Here is a 23229-nt window from a genome sequence, read left to right on the forward strand (position 1 = left end):
TCTCTTTTCTTGCCTATTTCATTTTATGTCTTTTAAATAGTAAATTGGAACATATTTGAGTTTTATATATTAATTTAATTTCTAAATGCTGATACATTAAAGCATATTAAAAATTCATGTATTAAATACTATCTATAATAACGTTAAAAGAATTATTGTTTAAAAAAAAGATTGCCTTTAATTAATAAAGATTGAAAATCATATATATTTTTTTAACTTGATCTTAAACTGATGTTTTATTTTCTATATTTTAATATCTTAATAGATAGTACTTCTTTGATTAAACCTTTTATTTTAATCTAACTGTATATGTGTAATATATATTTATAAATACGTAACTTTATATTAAGATTATTTAACTACTCGTGACTCAATCTTTGCAGAAACGAGCAAAAGTATGTTTATTAGAGTCAAAGTCGTAAAGCGGACGGAGTCCATTCTCTTGCGCGATATCTTTTAGTTCTTTGGTAAAGTTCTGCAGATCCTCTTCGCGAAGATCTGCCATGTGTTTACGCAATTCCACAATCACCGGTGCACCAGTAGATGCCAACGGTATCAAGTTTGCTAATTGTTTTGTCATATTATGTGCCACCCAAATCAGATGGAATCTATTTACATATTCACATTTAGACTTGAGAGACTCCAGCGATGTTACAGGATGAAAAATTATCTAAAAATGATTATTGTACATAAAATATCCATCGGCTTATTACATGTGAAACATACCTTGTGATTTGGTACTTCCACCCAAGAAATTTTTTTATCCTGTTCTCTGGTATCTATCCACGATTCGTTTTCCATTTCCATGTCCGGCATCTGGCTCACTATAATACCATTTAAAATTGAAGCATCTCTGTGAGCACCGACGTGACCCTCATAAAGTGGTTCTTTTGTTCTTATTTCATGAATTACACGCATTACTTCACGTTCGGCTATGTCAGTTGCTCTAAGCCTTTAAAATATATGATTGAAAAATTTTATTTATAAGGCACAGGTGTGCAAATTTCTTTCTGTCAAATATATTTTATTTACTTCTCTTCATTTTTTTCAACAGTAGCCCAAGTAAAAAAGGGGCCGTTTACGATGTCTCCCAAATATGCGTAATGTAAAAAACCAGGTCCATATTGAATTATATTATTTAACAAAGTTGGATTGTCTCTGACTGGTTCTCCTTCGAGCCATGTAAAAGCTATTCCATTATTTCTCCAAAATCTAATAATTATAATATGCACTATAATTTCTCATATTGGTATATTAAAATAATTTTATCTAAAATAGTATATCTCTATTTCAATTACAAATTTATATATTTTAACTGTATGCTTTCTGCATACATAAACATACCTATATTCTTGTATAGTTAGATTAGTGATACATCTGGGCTTTAAAATCATATAATAATCAAAATCAAAAACGCCTTCTCTATAATCGTATCTCGTTTTTAATAATTTCCTGATTCTGCGATCCCAATAATTCACGATGGGAACTCCTTCGCGTGTTGCACGCGCCCAGAATCTTATATGAGAAATTATTACAAAAATGCAACACATATAAATGCTCGCAAAAATATTAAGTAGTTTTACTCAAAACCAGTGGCGAATTTTCCAGTAGATCTGTATCTAGGAATTCTGCATTATAAGATTTCACAAATTAAGTTTTGTTTCACGTCTCAGAGTTCAAAATTCGCCACTGTTAGAAATTATCATTTTTCTACATTGTATCTCCTTAAACTTAACGTTAACTTACTTAAAAATGGTTTCCAAATTATCTCTATCCTTGTGCTTAAATTTTTCTAACATTAACCATGGACAGTCGATGGTCTGAGTCGGAATATCGATCAGTTGTTTAGCGCATCTTGCCAAATATTTAGCAGTAGATGGTCTCAAAAGAGTATTCCCTAAAATCTCCAAATAATATCGCGTCGCTTCCTGCAGTCCTTTAGTATTAATATTAATTATAAAATGTGTATTAGTTCCTTTGATCTCTAGTATAGACTTGATAGTATTCACTTCGAATACATACCTAAGTCTTTTTCTAAGCAAAGACTTAATAAAAGTATCGATCTAGCAACTTGTTCCAAAGTTGGTTCGATAACGTGATACGTGATAGTTCGATCAGGATGTGTGTAAGATGAAGCTAGCGTCTTCACGATGTGCCGTGCATCACCAGAACCTACAATCAATACTTCAAGACTATCTAAAACAGAGCCTTCTCTCTGTGTCATTTCAACTTGTAAATCTAGCGGTTTACTGTATCCCCACCACATGTTTTAAAATTTTGATGAAAATTTTACGAAATATACATTTTCATAGAATCGCTATGTATGTACAATTTATAAAGATTTCTTTCTCTATTACTGTTACCAAGGAATAATTCAAGATTTGTTATCTCCATGACAACCTTATAGATATAGATATAGATATATACATATAAATACAAATAAAAAGATAAGTAAATGCTTTTACATTTGAATTCTATAATCCTATTTGGTTGCGATAAATATTCCATTTTTTTTCTAAGACTCATGTTCTATCTAAAAACAGATATATGCATAAATTAATTGGAGGCAGAGAAATTAAATGAATAGAAAGACATTTGGCTAGAGGAGTAAGAAGTATTATATTAAAATAAAAACGTTATAGATTTATATAATAAAATTATAAACATGTTATTATATATAGTGACATAGTCATGTCTTTTAGACTTATAAAACCATTTATTTATTCCTATATATAGAATCTGTGACACAGATAAAAATAGTTCCCTTTTGAACTTTCCTTCAACAAAGTTCGTTTATAAAGATTCTACGTATTTATTTAGCACGACAGCTCATTTGTCTCTCTTTTTTTGCGCCCGTTTGTTACCACAGCGTTGCAATAAATCAGTAATAGGGCCTTTATGTTGAAATATAGCTACGAGCTGTGTACGTGCTTCGTTCATGCCTTCGCTGATTAAACTACTGCGTTGCATGTTGCCTTTAATCAGTTCGTTCACACGTTCAAGCCCATCGCTATGTTTGCTTTTAACAGTTTGCTGTGATTCCAGCAGCATGAGCGTCGTTTTTAATTTTTCATGAACCTATATAGTAAAAAAAAATGTAATTATGTATTCAACTGCCAAATAAATTTTAAAAAAATTTAAATAACGAAGCAGTATACCTGTTTTTCAAGAGCTGCGATATCTTCCATTTGCGTAGTAAGATGATAAACTTTCCATCCATTCAGTTTTTGTAATACGTGCTTTTGTTGTGCTAGTTCAGCGACTGTTGGTCTTCTTTCCTCTCGAGGTCTTACATCGCTAGGTCTTCTATAATGGTGTAACCTAACTGACCATTTACATTTCCAAGAAGAGCCTAAAAACAAATATTTAGAAAGGATATATAATTAAAATTAACATTAAAAAATACAAATATAACAATAAAATATATATGTTATATGCACCTAATAAACTTGGTACAGGCCGTGTCCGTATTGTGATTTCTGTTTGCTGAGTAGATGATTTAATATCACTTTGTACATTGCAAAGTTGTCTTTTGTCAGACAGCTTCTCTTTTGATTCCTCTTTGATCTCTTTCTTCAATTTTTCTTCCGTGATGAATTGCATCTCTTCCTCTGTACATCGAGGTTCAGTTAATTCTACACCTGTAAGCTGTTGCTTGCGAGGCTTTTTTCTCGGTGACATTTCTATAGTGGGATTAATAGTAATCCTGGATTGATCAAGTTCCTCATCGAGACCTGGCGAAGACGTAGCGGATACGGTCGTGGATCCAGAACTCTGGCAACCACCATCCTGATCGCCTTTCGGCGAGCACGGCGGACTGGATATTGATCTGTTTGATGGCAAAGCTGCTAGTACAGGAATTAAATTTTTAGCCGCACCTGTAAGAAATTGTGACTCCCCTGTGAAATTGAAATTCTATAATAGATGGTCATTAAGAAATATAATTGAATTATTAGCAAAAAATTATAGATCTTAACACACATAAGATAGATAAACTAAAATTTTAATTATAGGTACAACATACTAAAACATATATACAGAAAATTTATCTTTAATATCTAATTTCTCTATTCTAGTATTCTTTTCATTTCTGTCTCAACACTAAAACATAAGAATTTATTTTTTTTTATATGTAAACAATCATAACTACCATATATAAATATTTTGTTGATATATATATCATATCAATGTTCCACAAGTACATTTTAATGAGTTGCAAATGTAAAAATGTTCCAATTTCTATCCTTATAAATTATTTGAAAAAAACTTGTAAGTATATCAATGTTGAATTTTTTTCCTTATATCATAAATTTATGTTTGCATATAAGAATAAGTGATACTTTCTATGTTTCTATACACGTGTTATTACTTCGATTATAATTAATTTTAACTTAATTGTACCTTTAACTGGTGAATTGTCATGATCTCTTTTTCTCAGGATACTTGGTCTGGGAGATGCGTTAGGTTTACCATGAGGTTCCTCATACCCTGGCTCAACAACTAATCTCACCGGCTGCACTGAAGCCTGTCGAAATTGTGAATACGTTCCTGGAAAGCAAAATATAGCTTTTTTTATTACAGAAGACAAGCAATTATTTTTTATTACTAGAAATAAAAAATTAAAAAAATAAATAGTCTATCCATTAACCCATTTTAAATCATGATTTACCTGTAGTCTCAAAAGAAAGATATGTGGTAGTGGTATGCGGTGGATGTATATACTGTCCTTGAACCGGCTGAGTGGAACTCGTGGCTGTACTGCTATTGGTGGACGACATACGTAAATTAGCTTGTGGCGTCGGTTTGACTTGGACGGTTTGTCCAATATTTTGGGACTGTGCAGGAGCAGCCTTGATCGGTGCCGATGCAGTCTTTACTGGTAGAGCGATTGGCAAAGGATGCAAGGACATTCCCGCGATTTTCGCAACCGTGGTCGGAACTGTTTGCAATATCCGCATTGTATTCGACTGTGTATTCGCGGCCGTTGTAATTACTTGCGATACAGTACTGAGACTCGACAGGGATGTAACGGTTTGGACAACACGCGGTGCACCCTGTTGTGGTTGAACCTGTTTACAATTATTACCCTTATTAGTCATCTTGAAAGAATTTTCAATATATCACAAATTAAAGAATATGACTTCTACCTGTTGCGAAGGAATAACGATATGGCTAACAGTCGATGGTCCGGCCACCGTGCTACCACTAATTGACAATTGTCGACCTAATGATGGTTCGACTGAACCAATAGTAACCGTCGAAGCCGTACTGCTTATTCTGTTCGCTGTCTCTACGATAGGTGTTGACACAGCTATACGTTTCGCCGTACCCGTCGTAGTTAAAGGTCTGCTGGGCTGAGTGGGCTAAACATTTCAATAAAATTTATAAATTTATAAATTGTACATTTCATTACTTCACATTTATGTGCAATCCAGTAAAGTAGTACACTCAACCGTCACGTATGCCTTCACCTCCGGGTCGAACGCATTGTGTCGATATTCGTGTACCATGACTCAATACTGTGTTTGACAACTGTAAGTTTTTGAAAGTGCATAAAAGAGTAAACAAAAAGTTGTACAATATTACACACATGTATGTATATATATCATATATATTAATATATTATATTATGATTTACTTGAATGGTTTGTGCTGACGATCTGGTGGGTTGCGAGGTCTGTGATACAGTTACTACTTGCGGCGTCGGCGGTCTGTTTTGTGCAACTGGATGTCTGGTAAGATTAGTTTGCAAGACGGGCGCTATTAACCTGGACGGACTACCCGTGACCATGGTAGCTTGAACAGATCTTCCCTGATTGGTAATCATCCCCGGCGTAATTAGACGTGGCTGCTGTCCCGTATACACAGTGGACGATGGCCTGGTGATTCTGCTGCCGGTAATAGGTGTGGGATGTCTTTGTGGTTGCGCGTATAACGCGACGGACGTTGTCTTAGGTTGCCATTGAGGATTGGAGATTGGCGTACTACTATTGAAAACATTGATACATAATATTAGAAAAGCTTGTTTTATTAAAATAATTTTGTATGTGTTTCAATCTCTTTCTTTTAATCATATTTCATCTTTTTGATTACCATTTCAAACATTGTTTTGCTTTATCAGATAAATATTGTTACATGTTTAATCTGGTTTTTGCATCCTATCAGCTGAGTCCCCCCCTCCCCTGTCACCCTAAAAATGTGCAACTACAGCACAAACACAGCTGATGAACTAAATACACAAAAAATAGACAAACAAAAGAGGAAAAAATATGTACCCTGGTCTAGTAGTTGGGACAATCTGTCCTGCATTTGTCCTAACAATAGGAGTAGCAACTGTTGACCTAGGTGCAGAGATATTAGCAACCGCAGCGGGTCCCCGTGGCACATGGTAAGTGGCTGGCATGCTGACTGGATGTACAATTGTGTTTGATGACAACTGTGTTGTTTGTGGTGGGATTTGCCTTTCCACAGTACTTAATATTCCTGGTGATATTATTTTTACTGTAGATCCTATAGAACATAACTAGAAGCAGTGGATTTGGTATTAATAAACCTATTAAAATGTACGCATGATCATTAAAGCACTTGACAAGTAACGTTCCCATATTTATCATTAAGATACCCTACATTGTATGAAACACTTTTATTTGACATTATTCAATAGAAGGTTAAAATAAAGTTTACTCTACTGTAAAATACAAAACAGACTAACGATTGTAGCGCTAATTCGCATTCCTGTAAGCAATAGAACAATATCAATGTTATACAATATAACACCATTTGAATGTGATGCTAGAATTACCGTTGTTGTTATTTTGCTGGTTTCTGTAGACGAGGTAGTACCGGAGGGTACTACGGGCTTCATTAAGGACAGTTTCGGATTCATATCCAGTGACACTGATTTGCCTACCAGACTGCTGGGTGGCCCTACAATAGTCTGGGTCGGCTGAATACTTTGTATACTACTCTGAACCACGCTCTGCACACTCTGCACACTCTGTACATTCTGTTGCATTGTAGTTAAGTTTTGCGCCACGGTCTGCACGGTCGTCTCCGGTAGACGCTTGTCGCCGCTGCCACTCACGCCGGTGCTCATCGTAGTGTTCATGGTCGCGCTGTCGAAACAAAACAGGCGACGAATTAATTTACGCACTGACCACGCGCGGGAACGGATCGGAAGGAAGAGAGACGCGCACCAGCTGAGGGGGGAAGGAAGGGGGATTATCCACCGGGGCTGCTGGCGATGGACGAGATGGATTTACGCGGGAGTTGACCAACGAGCGGCTCGAGACACGTCATGTTCGGAGTAGGACGAGCCATCTGCGTGACGTTAGTCCGGGTCGTCGTTTTATGTCAGGAGGAAGCATCGGCTGCCGGAGCCTCGAGCGAACTTTAGAGGTTACGCCGCTCCGTCGATGCGTGCGCGGGAGAAGATTCGACCGGGGACGAGCGGCCGCCGCATCGTCGGTCTCGCGCACTTCTGGCCAAGGGGACAGGCCAAATGCCAAAACGCCGGACCGTTCTCCGTCTCTTTCCCTAGCTCTCGCTCGCTCTCTCTTTCTCTCTCACTCCCTACGACCTGTGTTTCGAGCGGTCCACAGAAGTCAACTGCCCGCGTAGCGTCGTCGTGAAAACGCGCGTACCTGCGTAGAAGTCTCGAACCGGGGGAACAACGGCGAATCACTCGTAGTCCCGCGCACAACACTTCTCGTACATTCGAGCTTCGCAGACGTTCGCATCGATGGGCAACACATACCAGTGCCTGTACAACGCTTCTCGCATCGCTACCGACGGCGACGTTTACGGCGAACAGTGCACTAATGCAAGCGCCGTGCAGTGCAGGAAGGCGGTGTGAGGTGCGACGTGAACAAATGTTCCATGTTTATTGCGCGGCGTCAGTATAGGAACTTTCTCCTCTACGTCGACTGTTGAGCAGTGTGGGGAAGTTGTGGACGAACTGTCTCACCGGTCTCCTGTGCGCATGCGTCAATCACACACAGCCAATCGCAGGCTGTAGATGTTCTCGATGCTTGCGTAGCGGCTGGAAAATCGACCAATGGATGTTCCTGTTGCAGACGTAGTGACTTCGTTTGATTCGGCGCAGATCGGCGGTAGTCTCTCTTTTCTCTAGTATTCTAAAGATCCGGGTTCTTTCTGCATCGCAGCAAGATGGGTGAGTGCACGATTTTGTTGAAATTAAATTTCATCGTCGCGAATCCACGTTTTTTCGTCGCAATATCGCGATGAGTTACGAGTAGCGCATGAATCGGATATCATTCTTTCATCGAGAGGAAATATTATTTTCTTATTGACACCTTGGATACGCGAAAACCGTCTCGATACTCGTTGACGACCGACTATGCCGAACGCGTGATGCTATCGTGATTTATATGTTTTTCTTTTATTTGATAATAAGAGTTTCGTTGTAGATGAATGTAGATATTGCGGTTTATCTCCGTGCGTTTATAAGTTCATCTAACCTATATGGAAAATAGTTTTGTACCGTCGACGTGGTGCAGTGCGTGATTAGGTTAACTTTTCATTTTTAATGGATCCTCTAATGAACTTACATTGAATCCAAATTTACTAAGAGGTTGAAAAATAACGCGATACCTGTAACGCCATTACTATTTTTATTGTTTTCTTAAAATGATGTTTTCAATTTTGCCAAGTTGCTCACTAATATTACATTGTAGGTATCTCTCGGGATCATTGGCATAAGCGGAGAGCCACTGGTGGAAAGAGAAAACCCATTCGCAAGAAGAGGAAGTTTGAATTAGGACGTCCAGCTGCAAACACCAAGCTTGGTCCACAGCGGATTCATACTGTAAGCTCAACTTTTACTATGATTAAATTGTAAAAGTAAATGGTTATTATATAGTTATTATATAGTTGAGATAAAAATGATAAATTGATAAAAGGTGTTACAAAAATGCTTATTTGTTTAGTTCAGGGAAAATAAAAGAAACAATTTCTCATAGTTTTTAAAGCAAGAAATTTGATTAGGTGTTAATTGAAATTATATGATAGGAAACAAAAATACTAAAAATTGAATTTAAATTTCATAGCATTGCAATTATTTACAAGCATTGATATGTATTGGTGTAATACATTGCGTTTTGATATTAAATAAGCCTATAAACAAACTTTTTTGTGACATTCTTTTCAGTTAAAGAATACAATTATAATTAATGTTTAAAATTGGATACACTGTCATTTATATAATTTACATTGTTATAATTACTTGTGAGGAAGTTATTATAAAATTATAAAGTGATGAACCTTACCTACTCTGAGTGCCATGATTATTCACATAATCTCACAGCGATCTGATGTACACTTTATAATACATTTATTTAATGTGTTGAAAATCAGTTATAAATGTATCTTTTTTGTATATGTACTAGGTCCGTACGCGTGGAGGTAATAAAAAGTACAGAGCACTTAGATTGGACACAGGAAACTTTTCCTGGGGCTCTGAATGCAGTACCAGGAAAACTCGTGTTATCGACGTTGTTTATAATGCATCAAACAATGAGTTGGTGCGAACCAAAACTTTGGTCAAGAATGCTATTGTCACCATTGATGCCACGCCATTCAGGCAATGGTATGAAGGACATTATGTACTGCCACTGGGCCGCAAAAGGGGTGCTAAACTGGTGAGCATTTAAATATAACTTGATTTAAATTTATGGAACTATGTATGATATGAAATGGAATACAATTGTTTTCTTAGACTGAGGCTGAAGAGGAAGTGCTGAATAAGAAGCGATCTAAAAAGGCAGAAACCAAATACAAGGCCAGACAGCGATTTGCCAAGGTTGAACCTGCCTTGGAAGAACAGTTTGCAACGGGACGTGTTCTTGGTATACAAAATTTTCAATTCTTTATATAATTTGTAAATGCTTATTCAAGTAAATTGATGTTTCTTCTTAAACAAGTATAAAAGGAAATATTTTAATTTGAATAAATTGTAAAATACTCTTTGCTCTCTTGCATTTCTCTTACATATTTCGAGCTTAACATGACTTTGAATTAATAATTTTATCAAGTGATGATTTATTTCATTTTCAGCTTGCATAGCAAGTAGGCCTGGTCAATGCGGTAGAGCTGACGGTTACATCCTCGAGGGCAAAGAGCTCGAGTTTTATATGAGGAAGATTAAGAGCAAGAAGGCTAAATAAATATAATTATGATTCATTAATAAAACACGATCTTGAAATACAGAAGAACTTTATCTCACATCATTATTTATTCTCCTTGAGTAGAGATAAATAAATTTAAAATAATTTCATAATTTAAATATATAGAATGCAATGTATTTAAAAAATATTTAAAATTTACTTAAGTATATTAAAAATTTTATAAAGTCAAGAAGTTGAATAGATATACAGTAAATCGCAAGAAAGTTGTAACCTTACTTTTTATGGATTTCGGAATGTAATTTGGTCACCGAGCCATTGAATAAATAATGATTGGTCCTTACCTTTAAATCCAACCAATCATCTTCAACTTCCACTTAAAGCTAAGAGCGGTTGCGTTTCTGAACACACAGTGTATAAAGATTAAGGTATTTTTTGATGACTTTCTGAAAGCAGCAAAGTGCGAATGCAAACCTCTATATCTAACTGCTTTGTGCCGCTTTGTACTTTGTTTCTTCTGCTTGGTAAAATATGGCATTAGCGGCTAATGGTACATGTCTTTTCTTATTCTTTTTAATATCCCTTTAACAGTATATGGAAAAAATTAATTTTATGTTTTCTTGCTTACCATTTAATGAATATTCCCATAGCGAGTGTTTTTCTCCATTAAAGTGATCATTGTACATAACCTAAAATCATATTTTTTTACTCGATACAACAATTAAAACAATGTTACATCTTCTAAGAGCGGTTTTATTTTCCAGGCTGGTTATTGAGCAATTTTTTTACGACGTATAAATACGCGACATGCCTTGGTTTTTGTCCCGCCAGTTTTATACAAGCGCGAAACTATGCTGCCAGAAAAGGTACGAGAGAAAAAGCGAGAAAGAAGAAAGTCAAAGTGGTCGTGGAAAAAGTAGGCTTTATCCCACACAATCAGAGAGCAGCGATGATGTAAGCACGTTTTCGTATCATGTATATATAAGAATGTATGTTAGTATCAATATATTAATGCCAATGTTCTCTTGCGATATCAGTGAAGCTAAAAAGAAGAAACTCGACTTGAAGGATATTATATTAGATGATAGTAAAAAACCTGAACCAGCAGATAATGTATGGATTGCAAAATTTCATAAATGGAAAATTAATTCGTTTGAAGAAGCAGTACAGAATCATCGTGAGACGCATCATCCTACTATATACAATTTGCCAAATGCACAGATAAATGCATTAATAGAATTGGATATGCAGGTGAAAAAAAAAGAAAAAAGTATATGCAAGATATAGGCATGTATAAGATTATATTAAATGTATAACCATGTGTTATTAGGGTACAAAAAAAACAAAATTTGTTGACGCCTTCACAAAAATAGTATGTTTACCACATGCGTTTGATCATGGTCAAAACAGAAAAGTACTGGCATTTTGTAATAGTTCTGAAATGGAAGATATTGCAAAAAATGCAGGGGCTCATTACAGTGGTGGTAAACAATTAATAAAATTGATTCAGGTAATATATTACTGTTTCTTGCAACACAAAATTATTCAATGTATTTGTTGCATACTGTGTGTAATGTGTGTCAGTCAATAAATTTGCAAAGATTATTTTAATTAATCATCACTAATGGAACTTCCACTCTGTTTCAGAATGGAGAATTTTCATTGAAAGAATATGATATTGTTGTGTCAGAGCCAAGTATCTTACCTGATTTGTTGTTGATTAGAGGACTTATGAAGAAGAAATTTCCCAGCGCTAAATCAGGTTAGTGGAAATTATACTTTGAAATTTTCATCTTTATGATACATTGAGTGCACTTCATATATGCTTTGTAAATACATTGTTAGAATGTAATAGAAAGTAGTACACCTGTAGTAACACAATAGGGGAAAGTATATACTTAGCACAATCAGAAATTCAAGTATATAAATGCTTATTGAATGCTATGCTTTGTTAATAATCACATGATATAAGCAATTATGAACTAATTATTGGTCTGGTTTTAAAATATAAATTTTATGCAAGATTTTCAAAACTATTTAACTGACATCAGTTTTAAATTAATATTTTATGTTTTTATATCATAATTTTTGGTCTATTAGGTACTTTGAGTACTGACATAAAGATGCTTGTAACGAAATTTTTAACTGGAATAAAATATACAGCAAAACCGCACGATATTCTGAAGTCGTATGGAACCGTCGAAATTCCATTTGGAACGGTAAGTTATTGATTTTTATATGAACATTTTATAAACAAATGATTACTTGTGCCGGTTGTATATTTTATTAACTGGTTTAAAAAAAAAATTATTTTGTTATAGCTTGATATGGAAATAAAACAATTGGAAGAGAATTTTGCTGCTGTTCTTAATGATGTTAACAATGCGAAACCACGTCGGCCAGGACCTTTTATCACAAGGTAACATTCAAAATCACTCGCATTGAAATAATGATTACGCTTTTACATATATAGGAATAATTAATTTATTATGCTTTAACAGAACTCGTATTACGTGTTTGCCGTCGCCAGAAAAGCTTAAAGTTGACTTTGAACCGTATCTATCTGAAAATAGCGCACTCAAGACAGAACCAGCAGCAGAAGAAGAAGAAGAAGAAGAAGAAGAAGAAGATGAAAAGCCAGACGCTGTTATTGCGTCTCACTAATTTTGTCTATAGGTTTATCAATAAAATATCTAAAACTAAATGTTCACACAGATTGTAATAATGTCTATTGATAGTAAGAACCTGTGTCTTTCTCCCATTGCAACTAACGAGGTTTAACATCTCATCTATTTATCCTGATTCTAAAGAGCTAAATTGTCGGTTTTTTAAATTTGTAAATTTTCTTCTAAATTATTAATTAAAAGAAACACGTTATAGAACATTGTTGACTTATATAACGCAATAGTGAACAGATGAGCGATTTGCATCTTGAAATTTATAACTATTACAATTTTATGCGAAATGTGTTAGAATTGTTCGTAGCCGCGTGCAGTTTGACCGTAATAATTCTTTACCGAAAGGTATATAATTATGCGGTACGTAATCTTGTTAACGCAGATGGAACGTGATGACTATGGTCTACCGCTTATGCGTTAATAAGCCACGATACGAGCATACGGAGGGAGACAGAGGCGGCTTTAGAGCTAACGGTGCCCTAGGCAATGTATTTATTATTAATGAATATTGCGAAGTTCTACTTCATTGAGTGAGTCATTGTACACACAAGGGCTTTGGTGATATAAAGCGCTTAAAGATATTTCTATACGCGAGATTCGATGAAATCTTACAGTCTTCCCATAGTGTAATACGAAGCCTTTGCGCGTACAAAAGCCTCTTCAAACACGGTCTGTGTAAATTGTTAATTGCACTTCAAGGTAGAGGCCGCGCGTCACGAGTCCCGACGCGTTTCGTAGCAAAAGCGTTTTTTACAGAAATATACTTTCCAATGCGAAATTCTGATTCTCTTTAACGCAGAACACTTATATGTCTATTTTCAGTGAAGATATTTTATTTTCCGTGAATGCTTGTGAATTTCTTTTGCGATTTAGGAACGATATCTTCGTGGGCACGGAGATTTTATAGACGCAAAAAGTATCCGTAACAATCCGGCGCAAGATTTGTACAAAAGTGATGTCTTCGGCGAATCAATGAATGATTTATTAATTATACAACTTTCTATTTGTCTTTTTGCGTCTTGCGGGAGTCTAACGTTAACGTGGGAGGTCTTTGCAGCAAAGATCTCGATGAAAGCGTTTACACGAAGGTACACATGGTTCGCGATCATTACAGTCGAACGCGATGATGCACTTTCACACACGCGGTCACCCAGTTCGCCCGACGGCGTAGCCGTCTCTGCGGGAAACGCCGCGTACGTGCGGCGAAGGAGGACGAAGAAGGAGAGAAGTAGAAGGAGCGGCGAAGGCAAGTGAAGCGAAGGAAATGAGAATGGAGAACACGGTGAGCGGCGACCGGTGGTGGTGCGGCACCGAGCGATCGGTGGAGGGGCAATGGCTCACCTACCTGCCGGTCGTGGGCTCAGTCGGTGTTCGCCAGGTTGAAAATCCGTCCGTTGCTTCTCTTGCCCTTCCCAACTGGCTGACGATCGTACGCGCGAGCCGGCCACGCGTTCTCGCGCCGTTCTTTCTTCGAAGAAGAACCAACGCGTCGCCGGAAACCGGCGTCTGGCTTCTACCGAGAGGGTGGCGTGCGTTCCCATTGACCTACTGATCGATTCCCTCTCGGTATATCGATGCTGAACGTCGCGCGGGAATTCTTGGGATAGTTCGGCTCGGCTGTATTATAAAGATTGGGAAAGAAAATTTTGCGCGCGCGAACCAGAGAAGATTCGTGTCTTTTATGTGTGGAAAAGTGGAGGAGGCGAATGCTCGCGCGTCTCTCTGTGTGTATGTGTTTACGTATGGTGTGATCCGTGTTGACTGTGCAGGGTGCAACGACACGACGAGAGAAAGAGAAAGAGAGAGAGAGAGAGAGAGAGAAAGACAACGATTTCAAGTTTTGCTCTCGACGCCAGCCGCTCCGATTGCCTCCTTTGTAGACATGCTCTTGCTGAACGGCCAACAACTGCGACATTAGGTGACATATAGGCGCACACGTGCACCAGTCATGGTAAGTTTGCACAGACCGCCTCCGGTTCGAAGCACGCGCTCCGCAAAATCGAAGTCGACGACTCTCGGAGAGAGAAGAAAGAGAGAGAAATCGGTTTTTCAAAGAATCACAGAGAGTGAATGCAACAACAGTCTAAAGTTGGTCTGGCTTCAACTGTTTAACTACACGTCTTTGTTACCACGCTCCGATTGTTATTAATATTAAGTTATTCAATCATATCTAAATTGTACTCGCTGCTTAAACCCTCGTAATTATTTTCGAGATTTCGAAACTTTGAATTTGTCCCAAAATAAAATACTTTTACTCGACTTTAACACCGTTATTGCATTCAACTCCTCGTTAAATCTGATCGGAGTAATTTTGGAGCAACGGTGAGAAGTGCGATGCCGCAACTTTCCGGCATAGTGATAAGCACTGCATTTCCCGCGACTTTTATACATATTACGTTCGTATATGTCTGTTTCTATTTTACGTCTAACTTTCGAGCAACTATATATATATATATGGGAGTGTACTATACGTATGGGAAATGAACCCTTACGCATTAAAATTATGCGCGCGGCTGCTCTCACGTGCATGGAGTTTAAAGGGCATCTTATAATAAAGGTCGACGCGTGTGAGGAGGTACTTCAGGCCCAAGCGGGCTTTGATATCTTCATTTCGCGTATGCGAGCTGCAAGAGAGGAAGCTCGCAAGGTGAATACGGACGTCGGATTGGTATGCAGTGGCCGTAATTTGCAGCCACGAGAGTGTCGTTATTATGGCATACACGCGAACGCGCGTTTCGCGCGTGGCTCCTCCGGCATTTTTTGAAGATTCCTTCGCCGTTCTTTTCTCTGCCGAAATTTCGCGGACTTACCCTTATCTTTAATCTGCATTATCTTTAATATGTAGTAAGTAATATGTACACGGGAAGAACGGTTTTGCTAAAGTATCTTGGAAATTTAGCTAAATACAGATCAGAAAATAATTTTGTCAGACTATCAAAATAATTATATAGGACGTTCGAGCTGCTAAAAACATTGCTCGTCATGCTGAAGCGTCCTGTGTAATTATTTTGATGGTCCAACAAAGTTATCTTCAGATCTATATCCAGTTAAATTTTTACACAGAGAAACATCAACCAAATGTTTGGTTAAATAGTGATCAAATGACTTTTGTAGTGGTACCAAACGCTTAGTTATATTTAACAAATTATTTGGTGATAATTGAAGCAATTGTTTGGTTAAGGCTACAGATTGTTTGATCAAAACAACTGCATCTTTAGTAATTACAGCTACAAAATTCATTTGATCACTAACTAAACTTAGTTTGGTCTATTTCGCCAAATATTTCTTTCAGTGTAGACACTTCAGCAAAAGCCGTTCTTTCGGTGTACAGTAAAAGTAAACGACTTCGCGGCTTTAACGATGAGAAAGCATTTATATAATTTTACATGACAAAAATCATCCTCGAAAAACATTTGTCTTTGCCACAACGTGGTTTTTACTAATGCCGTGATCGTACAAATTGAGAGAAATGTCGATTCAGGCACGGTGATTCGCGTTAGCAAGCATTTCGGGAACGGTTTACTTTAGCCGCTGTTTTACACGGGAGAGATTTGTTGCGGCTGTGGCATCGAACACCGGTACAGTTAGCGCAATCGCGATGCCGTGTTTCTCGCATATCTTTTACATTGCAGGATGGCTTTTTCTGACGGCATCGTTTCTTCGTGCAAAAAACAGTTTCTGTGCCGCGAAGGATTAATTCTGCTCTCGCGCGCGGATAGATCGCGGCCTAATGCGTCCACATTATGCAAACGCCGCGCGTGAGTTGCGTGTCTCGATTTATTTTCCACGACGCGCGATCCGGTGGATCGTTGCGTGTTGCTTATCGCCCGAGTCCCGATCCAAATTCATAAGCAGTCGTCTGTAATTTACTCTCAATAAGTATACGTCGTACACATTGCCGTACGGATCCTCCTTTCCACCTCGATGATATCTGCGCTTGTTAATTTATATGCATGAAGATTCAATTTGCAACAAACGCATTTGTGTCCGCTCCGGCTCTTCTAGTGAAGTAATTCACTCGTATTTCCGGAAGACTCGCTCGCAAGACGATCATTTGACAAATTGCACGATTTCTCGAGATATTGCCGTATTAATGCCTTAAAAAACGTCGATTACGGTGTCAAACGCGATATTTGCGAGTGATCTTTTACTTTTCTCACTCTCTTGTACCGATCGCATTATATAAAATAAAACTATCGGAGCCTTGACTCGCCAAGATTTTTGACGCGCTACCATCTCACGAAGCGGCGCGTCGCGAAGTCACGCGAGGCAAGAGATCGCCGTACATTACAAGGTCTGAGTACCAATAATTTCTTAACTATGTCACGATACGATGTCCTTTCGCGAGACAAATCCGAGGTCGAAAAATCGGATAATATCCGCTGATAGTGAAAGGTAGCTCGAACGGCAGAAGCATGTCTGTTGAATTTTGTTAATTAGCTCGGTTTTATTTATGAAATATTAACTCATTACATACAGCTCACGAGATATCTCGTGTTTACCGAACCGAACGTTGAGACCGGCTCACAAGATTTCTCGGCGCATTTGCATTTTATAATCCCACGCTGATGGTGAATTTAAATAAAGTAATTGTGTCTGCTTGTTGCGTCGTCGGGATAAGAAATATATTTAAACAATAGTCTGTATAAAATTCTGAAACAAATTACACTAAAAGGAAAGTTTCTCATGTTCACATCGTTTCCTCGAGTTAAATAAATATTGGCCAGTATAAAATTATTTATTTTTGAACTTGGGAAATATTTTTTTAATCGAACAAATGATATTAAAATAAATGTATTTACTTGAACATAAAAGCTTCTTTTTCAGTGTACTAGAATGTGAATAGAAAAAGTAGCTTGTGCACTGCCAAATTTCTCGGAACTCCGAAAACTGTGCGTGGCGCACATAAGTGTTGAAACATACGTGAAGAAAATTTATAAGAGAACGTGAAAGAAATAAGCTTTGACTCGCTATTGCTGTATTATATAACGAACAGTTATTCCTACTATTTAAAGAGAAAAAAAACATTCTTAAAAGGCAAAGCCTTATCTCATTAATTGGATAACAACAGTTCCCTTTAATTTTTTAGGTAGAAAGCCACATATCTGAATATATCTCATAAATGTAGCGCGGAAGCGTTTCACCGATTTCTAAAATCTTTCACTTATCTCTAAATTCGACGATCGTCATTTTTAACGATTGTAGCGGCGAGCTCTACTCGATATATCGTCGTATTTCGTAATTTATCAAACGAAATATTCCGTACTGAAATAAGCGCGGTTGCGCACTCATTTCAACCGTCTATGAGAGAGAAATACCGGTTATAAGCATGATTTAAAGTCTACATCTCTCGGCGCTTCGTATCTCGCTCGATACGCTTTATCCGCCGTATGAATCTCTTGGAAATGCTGTTCGCGGCGTTGTCACGCATTTCTTAGCGGCGATCTTAATAGATCGCGGTACGTATCGGCGTATCGACGATCGGGCGAGCGGATCGATTCCGGATCATTATCCTGTCGAGGGACGACAAGGCGTTTTATTAACACACGCTGCGAAATTACGGTTTTGCGTACGCGCGCGTGTCTAGGCGCGCGGGCCAGTCATGCGTGCCGGATCGCCGCAAAACCTGGCTGGCTCCAGAAGCGAATGCTAATCACAGCCTCGCAGGGGGGAGGGGTCTCCGATACGTGTCACCGTATGCAACGTCGACGTTTTCCCGTCCCTCGGTCCGTCCCCATTGTTGTCGATCGAAACGCACGTGGATCGCACCCTAATTGCATCTTGCCTCGCGCACTCGCGAGACGCTGCGCTGGTCTCGGCGACGACGGCGAGACGGTGCACGGAACCGTGTCTCTCGTTCGTTTCCACGGCTCGTTCGCCGGAAAATTGCAAATCGACGATTTTCGTGGGAGCGCGGACGACGGCGACGGATCTGCGAATTCTCTCGCGCGATTTTCCCTTCCGCGTGAACTCTTACCGGCGACCTTTCCGCGATAAGGTCGTGGGATCGGGTACACCCCGGTGATTATTCCAATGCATGCCGTTTCTAATGCACTCCGATATATATATGTGCACCAGGAAACTCCTGGGCGGGACAAATACGCTTTGACGTAATCCGATCGCGCAATCGCGCGCCCCGGCTCACAATAAAGCCAGAGATCCGTCTTGTCTGTCTGTCTGTCTGTCTGTCTGTCTCCCGTGGTTCTTTTTCTCCTTTCGATTCTGCGACCGCGTGTTCGGCCGAGAATTGCGCGATCCAGTTTCACGCGACGGACGGCACGAAAAACACCGAAAAACTTTTAACCCCCCTCCCCTCTCCCCCCCCTGGCAAATCGGACCGCGGCAAATCGTTTCGCGCGGCTTGTTAACTCGATACCCCGATAAAGTATCATGTGCCACGTTTTTCAATCACCTATAGTAGATACCAGGTGCTATCGTTGTACTATTGTGTTTCCGACACGTATTACAATAGATCGGCTTTCCGCTGCTGGAACACGTTTTAACGATAAATTCAAAGAAAAAAAAAGCCAAATCAGGAAAGGTAACGATTGCTATCTGATTATTGAAACGGTCATGTTCTAGATCAATAAATTTACGCCAATTAACATACATATCAAGAGAATTATAACTTTTAGTTAATTCTAAAATTATTTTATTAAAATTTTAGTGTGAGATTTAATTGTCAAGATATTGCAGAGAGAATTGTCGAAAATGGGAAAAAATAAAGAAAGATTAATTTTTAAATCCTCAAAAAATCCGTGCTCGCAAAAGCTAGTTCATTTATATACGTCCAGAGAGGAATTATATTTAAATTGATGAAATCGTTTTTTTTAACTTGATTTTTCAAATTAAAGTAAAACTAAAAATTTATTTGATGATTCCAAGAATGACGTCTTATTTTACTTTTCTTAAAGTAAATAAATTGTATGTTCAAATTATTTGTTTAATTTAAACAAATAACTTTTTTAATTCAAAGAAAGTGAACTGACAGAAATATAAGAAATAATTTAGTTGTTCTGGTTTCAAAAATACATTTCTTTCGTTTAAAAAAAGATGCGTTGTACAACCAAATTAGTAAGGAATAATAAAAAAATTTGTTTAAATCAAATAAACTTTAATCACATGGCAATACACAAATTTCTTTGATTCAAACAAATATTTTTTGACTCGGAGAAACTTTTATCTGATTGCGAGATATTTTGCCCTTCTTCGTGAGATTAACGACGCCTTTCAGCGCAGCGGTTTATAAGCGCATGGAATACAGCTTTATTGTAAAGCGAAGGGACAACTGCAGTAGTAATAGTAGCGATAGTTATTAGCAATTCGTTGCAAAATGCCAACGTGACATTCACGCGAAGGAAAGTCTGAACGCACGAACGAGCGGAGACTCGAGATGCAGCGGTAGGGGGGCAGAAGAGAAGCAGGTATATCAGCTAAGGAAAAATGACGGATACGAAGCGGTTATGTGCCAGGTCGACCGGTTCTTCTTGTTACTCACTTCCTTCGCGAGACATATACTGGGTGACGATGACAACGCGTTCGTCCACTGCATTAAGCGCGCTGAACTGCATCCTTGCTGCAGAGAAGCGATTCTTGCCTTAACGCGAAGCTATCAGAAGGAGGAATCGAGAAATTTCTCAGTTAGATACCAAAAACAATTAACGAGCTTTTATGTTAATACTAATTAATTAATAAGCGAGAAGAAATTAAGCTTCGCGTAAAATATCGTATAGTATTTAACTTGATTTGGTTAACTGAAAGCATCGAATTAGATAGAAATCTCGAATCTGAAAAAAATATTGATGTCGCGTATATCGCGCTGTATAATTATAAATGCATTTCAAATATGAGTAGGCCGAAGGCTAGGATTTCTTAAGGATCAGTTTTTTGAGCCGGCTAATTGCTTGTTGAAATTCAGACAGGATCGAATGCATTAATCTTAGGGCACTTAATCAATTATCATTAGCACTACTATTCGCCGGTAAATGCGCCAGGTGTCGTAGCGCAAACAGGAAGGATTGTGTAAGTGGCGTTAGATAAGTGTTAAATAATCTTCGTCGCCGGCTCTTTCTCTTTCTCTCTCTCTCTCTCTCTCTCTCCGCGCGCGAATCCTTTAGCAACGGTAGTCAGCGTCGGTTATGAAATTAACCATAAAGCGCATCGAATGACTGAACTTTGACAGGTGCAAATAATCCACTCGCCTCGTTAATAACGGCGCGATGACGAAACTGTGATTCGTTAATTGCACAGAAGCTATCGAAGCCGGGCAATCATAGTCCCCTCTCTTCCTGCCATCGATCCTGGTAATAAGTGCATCGCGAGCGAGCGTTGATTTGTATCTCTGCACCGGACGACTGAAACAGAGACATTGCTATTTTGGTCATCGAAGCTATGATACGTCGCTATTACGCAACTAACAGTTAAATTCCTGGCGACAGAAGTGAATGGACCAATTTTGATAAGTTAAGACTGGCTTTTACTGCATTATGTAAGCATAAAAAAATATTTGTTAGACAAAATGTATAGTTTGGTAACCAAATAATTTAAATGTTTTAATCAATCATGTTTAGAACTGTACATCTTGTCTAGCAAATATTTTTTAATGCAATAAAAACCAGTCTTAATTAACTTTACAAAAACTCGATCATTTCTGCCACTAGAAATTTGGCCGTTAGCTACGTGATAGCGACGTGTCAATCACGTTTCGAACCAGGTGAGACGTCGCTGTGACGTAACGTGCGACGAGTTAGCACGTCACAATGACGTACTTGTTTCGTCTGCTGCAGGTAGAAATCGATATTTCGCGAATTTGTGTATTCGAGTACGCGCGAATGATCGTGTGTTCAAGTTATGCACGGTACGTCGGATCCTTTCTTTTCCCCGTGGCGCCGTAGTTTCGATAAATTCATTAACGAGCTTCAGCGCCGTGCGAAGAATTAACGCGCCTAACGAGATAGAGATCCGCTCTAACGAAACTATGCTTCCCTCGGCACGTAGGATGCGTAATCGTAACAAAGGGCGAATTTCTCATGGCGGTTACGGCATGAATGCCCGAGGCACACAGTCTTCTTTTTCCCACGTGTCAAGCGACGCGTCTTCGCGTTGTAAGAAAACGCTGCCAGCGAAATGCAGACACAGCGTTGTGACTCGCGACAAATGCGTCCTTCTCGCCCTTTCTGGCTTCCATATTCACGATAAAAATAGATTTAAGATCACGATAAAATAGCTTTAAACCACCGAAATCTCATTGAAGGATACGCAAAATAATACATCCTAATATCTCTTAATATCTCTTATGTTTTAATATTAAAATATTAAAATGTTAAATTTAATATTAATATTAAAATATTAAATTTAATTAAATAAAACTAAAATTAATATTAAAATATTAAATTTAATATTAAAATAATCCTTTAAAGATTAAACGAAATATGTATATCGAATCCAATTGATATTTATACGATGGTTTTTAATGAATGCAAAAATTTTGTGCTTAATTTTATAGATGTTATCAATTTCTCTATAGCCTTTTGATTTTTGTATATGTAAAAATAATATATCACAGAATTGAACAGATTATGATAAATTATTTTAGCAGGGAAAATAACAAATTCTTATTTTTTAAATCTGCAATGGACTTCAATATACTATGCACACGAGGCTTTAATATACATATATATTTAGGAATTTAGTATAAATTTGCACTTATTCGCAGTAAAATTGGGAATTAATCCCTAGCAAGATGAAATCTATTACTTTCTTGGAGTAATCATCGGTACATCGAAAGTGTCCCGCGAGGCTCGCGTCCTTCTGAATCAGATTCGGAATCATTACGGTTAATTTCTTTCAAGAGGGCGGATGCAAAAAAGACGGGATCCACCTTTGTACCACGTCACCATTGTGCAATACTCGAGCTAAAGGTACTGGTCCCGCTTTCAAGGAATCGTAATTACACGCTCCTCACTCGCTCGCTTTCCTGGGAAGTGATTCAGGTACGCTGCCATTGATCGACGCGATTACCACGCTCCTCGAAATTCCTACGAGACCGGCTAGAAACCGGCATACGCGTATCGGCCTCAAAGGTTTCCCTTTGACGGCACTACCGATCGATCGGTGGATATCGTAAGCGGGCATCGCAGCCTCTATAAGTAGGCAACGATAGAACCAGCTTGAGAGAGAAAGAGAGGGGAGATTGCATAGTTTCGTTTACCTCGCACTGGTATTACCTGTAACATTACGTATCATTTTCTCGTCAGCATTAATTGGGCAATTAGGAAAGTGATAAGCCGTAACGTTCACGTAAACTCATTTAGAGCGTTAATATCGCGCGTTTCTTTTTTTCTAAAATAAACGTGCCCTTCCACGTGAACACGGCGATCTCCATCTGGCGCTTAACTCTCTAGCAGATA

The 23229-nt window shown here is 38.1% G+C and overlaps 5 protein-coding genes across 10 annotated transcripts in view; 3 read left to right on the forward strand and 2 right to left on the reverse strand.

Annotated features, from left to right (window-relative positions):
• Window positions 1-54: 54 nt before the first annotated feature.
• LOC105201472 (dynein assembly factor 3, axonemal) lies at window positions 55-2394 on the reverse strand. Of its 2 annotated transcripts, XM_011169496.3 has the most exons (6): window positions 2023-2394; window positions 1747-1936; window positions 1345-1515; window positions 1033-1212; window positions 727-952; window positions 55-670 (listed from the first exon to the last, which is right to left on the reverse strand). In XM_011169496.3, the coding sequence occupies exons 1-6, from the start codon at window positions 2264-2266 to the stop codon at window positions 371-373; spliced, it is 1311 nt and encodes a 436-aa protein (XP_011167798.1). In that variant the 5' UTR covers window positions 2267-2394; the 3' UTR covers window positions 55-370. The 2 variants fall into 2 exon arrangements, with proteins under 2 accessions (XP_011167798.1, XP_011167800.1); XM_011169498.3 differs by lacking the exon at window positions 1345-1515.
• Window positions 2395-2594: 200 nt separating this feature from the next.
• Window positions 2595-7896, reverse strand: LOC105201467 (histone deacetylase complex subunit SAP130-A). Of its 4 annotated transcripts, none has more exons than XM_026135274.2 (10): window positions 7197-7896; window positions 6803-7115; window positions 6276-6523; window positions 5639-5984; window positions 5148-5363; window positions 4670-5069; window positions 4402-4548; window positions 3441-3899; window positions 3159-3352; window positions 2595-3078 (listed from the first exon to the last, which is right to left on the reverse strand). In XM_026135274.2, the coding sequence occupies exons 2-10, from the start codon at window positions 7106-7108 to the stop codon at window positions 2830-2832; spliced, it is 2565 nt and encodes an 854-aa protein (XP_025991059.1). In that variant the 5' UTR covers window positions 7109-7115; window positions 7197-7896; the 3' UTR covers window positions 2595-2829. The 4 variants fall into 4 exon arrangements, with proteins under 4 accessions (XP_025991059.1, XP_011167788.1, XP_011167789.1 ...); XM_011169486.3 differs by having other exon boundaries at window positions 5639-5987; window positions 7197-7894; XM_011169487.3 differs by having other exon boundaries at window positions 5639-5987; window positions 7644-7881.
• A 143-nt stretch (window positions 7897-8039) lies between these two features.
• LOC105201468 (40S ribosomal protein S8) lies at window positions 8040-10242 on the forward strand. The gene is made up of 5 exons (XM_011169490.3): window positions 8040-8173; window positions 8697-8827; window positions 9408-9659; window positions 9737-9866; window positions 10075-10242. The coding sequence occupies exons 1-5, from the start codon at window positions 8170-8172 to the stop codon at window positions 10182-10184; spliced, it is 627 nt and encodes a 208-aa protein (XP_011167792.1). The 5' UTR covers window positions 8040-8169; the 3' UTR covers window positions 10185-10242.
• Window positions 10243-10566: 324 nt separating this feature from the next.
• LOC105201466 (39S ribosomal protein L1, mitochondrial) lies at window positions 10567-12846 on the forward strand. Its single transcript, XM_011169485.3, has 8 exons — window positions 10567-10692; window positions 10907-11096; window positions 11180-11393; window positions 11473-11652; window positions 11790-11904; window positions 12243-12361; window positions 12464-12561; window positions 12644-12846. The coding sequence occupies exons 1-8, from the start codon at window positions 10674-10676 to the stop codon at window positions 12804-12806; spliced, it is 1098 nt and encodes a 365-aa protein (XP_011167787.2). The 5' UTR covers window positions 10567-10673; the 3' UTR covers window positions 12807-12846.
• Window positions 12847-13044: 198 nt separating this feature from the next.
• Window positions 13045-23229, forward strand: part of LOC105201464 (cadherin-99C) — a 115946-nt gene continuing 105761 nt past the window's right edge. For both annotated transcript variants that reach the window (XM_011169484.3, XM_039448041.1), the window contains exon 1: window positions 13045-14771. In XM_011169484.3, the coding sequence (XP_011167786.2) occupies window positions 14769-14771 (3 nt within the window). In that variant the 5' untranslated portion in view covers window positions 13045-14768. The remainder of the gene's footprint in view (window positions 14772-23229) is intronic.

This window comes from Solenopsis invicta, chromosome 4 (assembly GCF_016802725.1).
Source record: "Solenopsis invicta isolate M01_SB chromosome 4, UNIL_Sinv_3.0, whole genome shotgun sequence".
Classification (NCBI taxonomy): domain Eukaryota; kingdom Metazoa; phylum Arthropoda; class Insecta; order Hymenoptera; family Formicidae; genus Solenopsis; species Solenopsis invicta.

Bases quoted from the DNA above. Each gene is read 5' to 3' on its own strand.
- LOC105201466 (XM_011169485.3), top strand. The intron at 11,653-11,789 runs GTAATATATTAC...ACTCTGTTTCAG, and splicing joins AATTAATAAAATTGATTCAG to AATGGAGAATTTTCATTGAA. The intron at 12,562-12,643 runs GTAACATTCAAA...ATGCTTTAACAG, and splicing joins CCAGGACCTTTTATCACAAG to AACTCGTATTACGTGTTTGC.
- LOC105201467 (XM_011169486.3), bottom strand. From the start codon at position 7,108: ATGAACACTACGATGAGCACCGGCGTGAGTGGCAGCGGCGACAAGCGT. The intron at 4,549-4,669 runs GTAAATCATGAT...TTTGCTTTCCAG, and splicing joins TCTTTCTTTTGAGACTACAG to GAACGTATTCACAATTTCGA. The intron at 3,900-4,401 runs GTACAATTAAGT...TCAATTTCACAG, and splicing joins TGACAATTCACCAGTTAAAG to GGGAGTCACAATTTCTTACA.
- LOC105201472 (XM_011169496.3), bottom strand. From the start codon at position 2,266: ATGTGGTGGGGATACAGTAAACCGCTAGATTTACAAGTTGAAATGACA. The intron at 1,516-1,746 runs GTAAGTTAACGT...TTCTCATATAAG, and splicing joins AATTTGGAAACCATTTTTAA to ATTCTGGGCGCGTGCAACAC. The intron at 1,213-1,344 runs GTATGTTTATGT...TATAATTATTAG, and splicing joins CTAACTATACAAGAATATAG to ATTTTGGAGAAATAATGGAA.
- LOC105201468 (XM_011169490.3), top strand. The intron at 8,828-9,407 runs GTAAGCTCAACT...TATATGTACTAG, and splicing joins GTCCACAGCGGATTCATACT to GTCCGTACGCGTGGAGGTAA. The intron at 9,867-10,074 runs GTATACAAAATT...TTTCATTTTCAG, and splicing joins TGCAACGGGACGTGTTCTTG to CTTGCATAGCAAGTAGGCCT.